The following is a 9,162-nucleotide window of genomic DNA, read 5'->3' on the forward strand; positions in this document are numbered from 1 at the left end:
AAAAATTTCTTTGGTGCATATCCCTAGAATTCATAATGAAATTGCTAATGAGTTAGCCCCAATTGCTTCGAGGTATCGGATCGGTTCAGAAACTATTAGGAAATTATCTAGTATTCATCAAGTTTTAGTGCCAGCAAATGAAAGAGAAGTTTTGTGTATAGATGAATTGAAGGATTTTGATTGGAGAAAACCTATTTCTCATTATTTCAAAAATTCCAATATTGCAGTCAATAGAAAGATAAAGTTGCAAGCATTAAATTTTGTCTTAATGGCTGATGAATTGTATAAAAAAGGGATTGATGGGAGTTTATCGAGATGTCTAAGCCGAGATGATCAGAACATTGCCTTGGGTGAAGTCCATAATGGAATATGTGGTGCTCATTAGGTAGGAAAAAAGATGAAATTGGTGTTATATCACAATCATGTGTATTAGCCATCTATGATAAAAGATTGTATTGATTATGCGAAGGCATGTCAAGAATGTCAGAAACATGGTTCGGTACAACAGATTCCAATGGATGAATTGCATTCGATAATAAAACCGTGGCCGTTTAGAGGTTGGGCTTTAGATTTGATTGGGTTGATTCATCCTCCTTCATCAAAACAACATAAGTTTATCTTAGTAGCAATCAATTATTTCACAAAATGGGTTGAAGCAGCTCCCCTAATAGAAGCTGGTCAAAATGAAATAATAGACTTTGTCGAGGAACATATTATCCATCAATTTGAAATTCCTCAGACATTGAGTACTGATCAACGAACTATGTTTACTGGTCAGCAAATTAAAAATTTTGCGGCCTCGAGGAATATTAATATGGTTACTTCAACTACTTATTATGCGCAAGCTAATGGGCAAGTAGAGGCAGCGAATAAGATCCTGATAAGTTTGATTAAAAATCATATCGAAAATAAGCCTCGAACATGGCATGAAACTTTAAGCCAAGTATTATGGGCATATCGAAATTCGCCAAGAGGTTCGACGGGAACTTCACCTTATAAATTGGTGTATGGCCATGATGGAGTGTTACCATTAGAAATTAATTTGAATATTTTAAGAGTATCAAGACAGAATGATTTACCAGTTGATGATTATTGGAATGCAATGTTTGATGAGTTAAATGAATTAGACTCAGAGCGAATCCTGGCACTCGATAATGTGATTCGACAAAAAGAAAGTATTGCTCGAAGTTATAATCGTCGAATCAAAGGAAAATCTTTTAGGATCGCGAGTTAGTTTTAGAAGTCATTTTACCGATGGAAAAGAAATCGAGATATCTGGGCAAATGGTCCCATGTTTGGGAAGGTCCTTTTCAAGTAATAGGGACGTATTATGGAAATGCCTACCAGATTAAAGATATCGAGTTAGGAAAGGTGATTAACTCGATTAATGGAAAATGCTTGAAATATTTCTATTGTTGGCAAAAGTAGAAGTTCAACATGCATAAGTCCAGAAAAGATGAAAACCATCACAAAAAGTAAAACTTGAGATGAAAAGAAATTCCAGGTGCTACTAGTTTTGCTAAATCAGAGCGTAGCTTTGCCCTTTTGCTGTCCATAATTGAAAGTGCCTCAATTTGTTTGAATTTGTTAAATTGGACTTTCTCAAGTTATTTTTCATATTCTTCCCGCTTGGTCTCAATTGAAACAAGCTCTTGAATAAGGTGTTGTTGTTCTTGTTGAGCAGCTGCCAGAGGTTTGGCTATAGTGGCTCGACTCTAGCGTACTTTTGCAAGCTTTTCCTTAATTTGAGCCAATTCTGCTTCAAGTTTCTCTTCTTCTTTGTCATGAAAAGTTTGAACGGAAATAGCATGGGAGATTCTCAGATCAAATTCCTCATGAGAAGCTTGAATTGGTCGAGCGGCTGCAAAACAACTTTTAATATTAGTTTTGATTTCAGTTTTCTCAGTCTCAGTTTATTGGAGTTGAAATTGAGAAGCGACACTTTCATTAAGAAGTTGTTTGAATTCTTGAATTGAGGTAGAATTTGGTGTGTTAGATGGGTGTTCAAAAGAAGAATTCAAAAGATCAGCCAGAAGTTGGTTAAGAATTGTGTCAATAACCCATGTGGTTGGTGGATGATCTAAGAGCTTTATGAGCGATCAAAGCTACTATCGAGTGTCAGTGTTTAATTTGAATGAAGATCTTGATGTAGCAAGTCTTGAGAGCGTTGGCACTGGCACAGGTACTGCATTTTCTTGGATAACTTGGTTTAAAACAGAGATTAAGTTGGCCAAGGTAGCACTTGTAGGAGTGGTGGAAGCACTGGATGTTTCAGTTCTTGGTCCAGGAGGAGTCTGAAAATCAACTCGGTGAGGAGGACTAGGCAGTTTTGGAGGGGTTCCAAGACTCTGGACCGAGATGAATCTGAATTTGTTGTCTCAACATTTCGAGAGGGAGATTCGGAATCTAGAGCCACTTGGTTCTCCACAGAAAGTGCGGCCTGGTTGTTGGGTGAAGTTGATTCAAGAATGAGAGTTTGAGTTGGAGAATGCTATGGATGGTCTTTTGTCAAATCAACCATCGACGTTACATGAGAAGGTGGAAAACCATTGTCAAGTGGTTGAGTAGGTCCTGTAGCTTGAATAGAATCATGGGACGAAGAATGCCCTTGATCATGATGCTGTTGCAGAATTGGCTGGTCAGGTATCACAGAAGACGTAATTGAATAAGTAGCAATTATAGGCAGGTACGAAAGGTACATAATTATGAGTTAAAAACCATTTCAATTTAAATAAGACATACATAGAAATGTTAAGTGTTACCAGTGTAAGTCTTTGTTGCTAAATTGGTTGAGGACCAGGATCCAAATCGGCCGTGTCTTCCGATTGGGAGGAGGCAGTGAGAGTGTCCTTATTGGTTGGTTCACTTTCATCAGAACTCTCACTTGATGATGGTAGCACTAACTGGTAAGAAGCTCAGAATTGAGTATGGTTAAGAAAATACAATTTGTAGAACATTCTAAGTTAAAAGGAAAAGTTGTGAGTAAAAATAGTTACCTTTCGAGAAGTTCTGGTAGGAGTCCTTCTACTTTTATGTGGTGGTGTCCGAGCAGTGTCAGCTTTCTCTTTGTGAGTTCTTTTTGGGGAACTTTCGGCAACAAAAATTGTTCGAACAGTAGTTTGTTGAATTTCTTCCAAGGTATGAGTGTACCTTGAATGGTAAGCAGCCCATCATTCAAAACAGGATTTGGTGATGTAGGAGCTGCGATCGTAGATCAAGAAATTGAAATGATCCCTGTGTTGTTGATTTTTTCAGAGGCAAGTATTAAAATCTTCTTGAGTTGTTAAAGCAATGTGGCAAAAAGGATCATCATTTCGAGGCTGTAGCGTTGGGATAGTTTGAGAAAACCCCAATTGTCTAGTTGTTAAATGAGGAGTATATATGTTTATCTTGAACTTTTCTTTTTTGTGTAAATGCAACCCTATCGGAATTACTTGAACAGCCAGCAGGTTTGCCCAACTTCGATTTGCAAGTTCACTCTCTTCATTAGTGTTTGAAAAGAGTAAACGATCAAGCCAGACAGGGCCCAATTGCGACACAGAAAAGGAGTGAAATTGAGTTGGTCATTTTCAAAATCTTTGCAGGAATGAAAAAGAGAGAAAATAGCCCAGAATCTGTCTTCGTCTGATTGGGTGTTCAGAAAATTGGGTTTGTAATTAGAAAATCAAAAACCTTCAATGTGTTGCTTGTCAGTACTGCCACCTCCAGGTTTTATCATAAAATTTTCAAAAATGGCATTGAACCATAATTGAAGAAGCCACAGAGGGTCTCCTGCACTGATTATTTTATTGTCTCGAAGGTCACAAGCAAATTGACCAAGTTCTTCAAAAATGTGCCCTAGAAGAAGTTTGGCCAAGTTGAGAACTTTCCCTTAATGAAGAAGAGTAGCTAAGGGAAGGAAGAGTTTTGACATTTGTACACTTCGAGAGAAGAACAGGATTGCGTTTAACCAATAAAATAGAAAGGTTACATGTTCATCATCTGTGATTTTCATACCTTCTGCACCCATGTTATGGGCAATAAAGTCACTGTAGGAGTTGGTTAAAACAATATTATACTGACGCTTGGGTTGTGTGTTAGGGGTACAGTCTGGAGAATTTATTAGGAGTCCTGTAATAGCAGCTATGTCGAGGAGAGACATTCCGATCATTTCACAAGGAAGGTGGAAGTTGTTGGTTGTCCTGTTTCAGAAATAAGTTACAGCCCCAATCATCCAAGGGTTTGTTGTAAGTGAGAAATGAGAGAGCCTTAGTACCTCATGTATTCCTAAAGCTCCCCAGTCAGCACTTTTTGTGGGTTCAAGGCGTTGGTACCACGTTGTAAAATCAAATCCTCGAGGATTGATTTTTGGATTATTCCTGAAGGATTTTTGATTGATGAAATGTGAGATGTTAAAAGCTTGGTTTATCATCAAATCTTCCCCTTCAGCGCTTGAGAAGAAAGAAAATTTTTTGTTTGCTCTCTCAACAGATTCAATCGGTCTGAGGAAGCAATGTGTATCTGCATCAATTGTGAAGGGGATTAAGATTATGGAATCATTAGTTTGCAAATGGGGATCGTCAATGACTTCATCATTGACTTGATTGAGAATGCGAAGGGCTGGTGGAGATGGTGGTGCTACTGCTAGACCTTTACCCTTGTCTTGAGTGGCAGCATGAGAGGAGGAACTAGCCATTGTTGAATAGAGAAAAAGGATATTAAAAGTTGGGGATTTTATGAAGAAGTTCTTGGTGTAAGGAGGATTTAGAGAATAATGAAATTCGAAAGATTCGAACAAAGGTAAGAGTGATGAATTTAAAGTATTACTGTAGCCGTTACTGTGGAAAGAATGCGAATAGAGGTAACTTCGTGAGGAAGATGAAGTGATAGAGAGAGAAAGCGCAAATTACCAGAGACAAGTCGAGTGGGTCAGAATTAATGGGGAGTTTAAATGACAATTATTACTAATTTGAAAACTGACGTTTTTAATTTTGGATTAAGTGTTTTATCTTCTGATAATGTTATCGAAGGCAAACACATTAATCCAAGGGGGCAATTTGTTGATCGAAAAATATTTTTGATGAGAGTAAATTGATTCGGAGTGAGTCAGAAACAGTTTCTCGAGAAGATGTACGTGTAAGCATGAGGTTGGAAGTGATTGGCACAGATTGGATTTCAATTGACTTATTAATTGGATAAGCCTAATCGAATAAGAGATTCGATTTAAGCAATCGAGTAAGACATTCGATGGGTTAGTCGAATAGTCATGAAAGTGGAACAGTTAGTGGCTTCTATTACACGAGAAAATCATGAGAAACGTCTATAATCACGCGACGGGAACGGTTACCAAGAGGAATCACATTCAAAGTTGTGAATCTTGTAATTAATTGTAATTAATTGTCAGTTATGTAAGATAGATTATAAATACTAGGAAGGATTAGGGAATAAGGGTTGGAACTTTTACTCAGAAAAACACTCAAGTACACTCACATCCCAGCGAATTCCTGAGTCTGCAATCGATTGAGTAACTTTTATGTAGGGTTCCTTCCATCTTTTCATTATTTCAATTTATTTTTCTGTAAATTTAACATTTCAAGTAATTTTACTTTCCAAGTGTTCTTTATTTTTATTGTTCAATTTATTCTTCTGCACTTTAATCTTTTATGTTGAAGTCATTTGATCCAATCGAAGGCATTTTATTGTTTTCTTTTAATTTCAATGCAAATTATTTTTATTTGTGAACAATTTCCCTTTTGAAAATCATTTTTCTTCTTTATTTCTTCTTCAATTTACAGAGTTTAATTTATTTCTATTTCCAAAATTTATCTAATGAAAGACACTTTGATGCACTTCTAGAAAAATTGGTACCTGCACAGAGGAGTAGGTTTCGCTCCTAGACCATTAGAATCGAACCACCATCAATTTGCTAAAAATCGACAAAACAAGCACTAAAATTTTTTACCTTAATAATTAATTTTAACGGTTAATTTTGTTATACACATAACGCAATACTTTTAAAATTTACAGAAGAAAAAATGTTTAATTATTCTGCAGGTCCCTATAGTTTCGCCAAATTTTCAATTAGGTCCCTATGCTTTTTTCTTTTCAATTGGATCCCTATACGTTAATTTTTTTTCAATTTATTCCCTCTTAACGTTAAGCGTAAAAAAAGTTAATAAATTGTAAAATTACTTATATACCCCTATTGGTTCAAACTTCTGATTTCTCATATATTTCTCTTTTTTAACGTTTTTCCTTCTTCTCAAAAAAAAAAAAAAAAAGAAAAAGAAAAAGAACCCTCATAATCCAACATCATCAAAGCAATAACAATCAACATTCAACTAAATTCATAACCCGCACAAAATTCAACAAAATTCATAATTGGCAAAAATTCAGAAATCAATTCAAACAAAATTCAGAAAATCAAAATAAAAAACTCCTGCATATATATCTTCCTCCAAAGGCTTCTTAGGCAAATAGTATATTGGAGGCTCTGCTTTAGTCTTGGAAAAATGCATGCTACATTCAATCAAAGAAAAGCCAAAAAATGATCAAAGAAAAATTCATATGTCTACCTAAAAGGAAGATAGCGATTTGTGAGAGAGGGATTAGTCCAAGAGAGCAAATAGGCCATGTGGTGAAAAATTTAGGTGGGGTTGGAATGATTCTTACCAACACTGAAACATACGAAGAAGAAAGATGGTAAAGATCTCAAAAATTATGTATTAATAAACAAAAATGCCACTGCAACTTTTTCATTTCTTGGAACAAGGTTAGGGATTAAGCATTCACTTTTAGTAGCAGCATTTTCATCAAGAGAGCCTAATTTCCTCTCACTTGAAGTTTTGAAGCCAGATTTGGTTGCTCCTAGTGTGAATATTCTTGCTGCTTGGAGTGAAGATGTTGGTCTATCAGGGTTGGCAATAGATCAAAGAAGGGTAAAGTTCCGCATAGTTTCTAGAACCTCAATGTCAAGCCCTCATGTGAGTGGTATAGCCGCATTGATTAAGGCTAAGCATCCTCAATGGAGTCCAGCAGCTATAAAATCTGCACTGTTGATAACAACTTAAGTTGTTGACAACACCATGAAGCCAGTGAAAGATGCATCAAATGCTGAAAAGCTTTCAAGTCCTTATGATCATGGTGCCAGTCACATTAACCCACAAAAGCACTAGACCCAAGTTTTGTCTACAATATCAAGCCACAAGATTATTTTGATTTTCTGTGCACTCATAATCTAACTCCAAACCAGTTAGGTGTCTTTGGCAAATACGCAAACAGGTCATGTGCACATTCTCTAGCTAGCCCTGGCGACTTAAACTACCCTGCAATTTCATTGGTGTTTGCTGAGAATAAATCTATTTCAGTTATCAAGTTCATAGACCTTATAAATTGTTTAGTCTTTTATGATGCTCACTCCATCGAAGAAATAGTAACTCCAATATTTTTTCTTTTGTCTTAGCAGCTACACGTTGTTGCAGAGCCAATCCAGGAAGCAAGATGAAGTTGAACAGTGGTGTGCCAAGGCAACTCGTGGCAAGGCGAAGCGAGGCGATACAATGGGTAAGGCAGACGAGCGGAGCAGAGTCGAGGATGACGCAGACGGACGATAACCACCCAGCGACGGACAAGGACGACGCCACGGAAGATGACAGCAGAGTGCAAAGGAGGAGAAACCCAATTTGAAGCATAGGAAACTAAGTTAGGACTGGTCAGGTTCTCTAATTTAGGAAACAAAATGCAAATGGTATTATTGATATTTTAAAAAAATGTTGGAGATCTCAATTAAGTGCTGTAACTCAATCGGGAGAATATTCTATTTTTTAACAGAAATATTCTGTTATTTTAAACAAATTTATTTCGATAGAGACTAAATTTAAAAAAATTAACATATAAGAATTCAATTAAAAAAATATATAAAAATTTAATTAAAAATTTGATAAAATTACAGTAGAATAATTAAACCAAGAAAAAATTGATGCTGGTTAAGAAAAAAGACCGCTGGGAACCTCACTGACACGTGGCTCTCAACTATAGGCGCATTCGGTCATTCTCGCGTTTTGCACTTGATTCTAATTGCATGACTGGAATGGACTGCATTTTCTTTTCGGTCTTTGTTCTTCGAGAAAAAGCGAGAATCAATTTTCTCATATTATTTTCCCGAGAAAACCCTAACCAGCTGAATGAGCTATCACATTTGCACTCATTGACTCCATTGACGCCACCGCAGCAAGCAATCCGTTGTAGCAGGTAACTCTTATGCGCATTCTCTTTTCTTTGATCCGTCTTTTTTTTTTTTCCGTAGCCTATGATTGGATTCAACAATGGAACTTCTCTTTATATTATTTCACTTTTGCGATTACGTTTCTCTGTGTTTGAACTTTGAAGTGAAAGTGCAAAATCTCTTTAGGACTCGCTATTCAAATTTATAATGTGTTTCATTGCTTGCTTCAGTGTGTAATTTCATGATTTTACTTTTTTCTATATTCAATAGGTGAACGGTGAGCATTTAGGACCAAAATGATTGAATGTTGGTTGTTGATTAATAAATTATTGTTTAAATTTGCATTGTAATAAATAATTGAGTTCATATTTAAACAGCGTAATTACAGAATATTAGACTTTAATGAAGCTTTTTCGCCAATGAGGTTTTCTTTTCTAGGATTTATGAGAAAAGTTCATTTTGAAAACTAAGCTTATTTTGTTTGGTACACAAGTTAATAATAGATTTACTTGGGATTTGATTACTCATCCATTTGGTCAGTTAATTTGTTGCATTTCATTCTAATTTTTGAAATGGCCAAAATATGCACGTGCTGCATTCTATGATTCTCTGCACTCTCTACTATTTCTTCTTGTTTTCCAATTGAATCAAAGTATTTTCTGGAAAGTTTTCTCTGCTTTCATTATAATTCATAATTGTAAGAACGGGTGTTTACAATACAATTAATTCATTCGAAAAGGACTTGGCTTCCTTGTTGTTGGTCCCCTTCCTTCAAATCAACACCACACGATTTAAACATCTGAACCATTTTCGACTACAATTTTACCATCTTCTCAAAATCCTCCTAAACTTGTCGCACATTTGATGAGGCGAACCCATCATTTTCGTCGTGGTTGTGGTTGTGGTTGTGGTTGTGGTTGTGTGGCTGAGGCTCAAAGTTCTTTGGCGCGCAGCGAGCC

At 36.2% G+C, this 9,162-nt stretch overlaps 1 protein-coding gene across 1 annotated transcript; it reads left to right on the forward strand.

The window, feature by feature from the left end:
• The first annotated feature begins 439 nt into the window (after positions 1-439).
• Positions 440-1,234, forward strand: LOC130957791 (uncharacterized). Its single transcript, XM_057884634.1, has one exon. It carries the CDS (start codon positions 440-442, stop codon positions 1,232-1,234), a length of 795 nt encoding a protein of 264 aa, XP_057740617.1.
• Positions 1,235-9,162: the final 7,928 nt, after the last annotated feature.

Source organism: Arachis stenosperma, chromosome 10 (genome assembly GCF_014773155.1).
Source record: "Arachis stenosperma cultivar V10309 chromosome 10, arast.V10309.gnm1.PFL2, whole genome shotgun sequence".
NCBI lineage: Eukaryota > Viridiplantae > Streptophyta > Magnoliopsida > Fabales > Fabaceae > Arachis > Arachis stenosperma.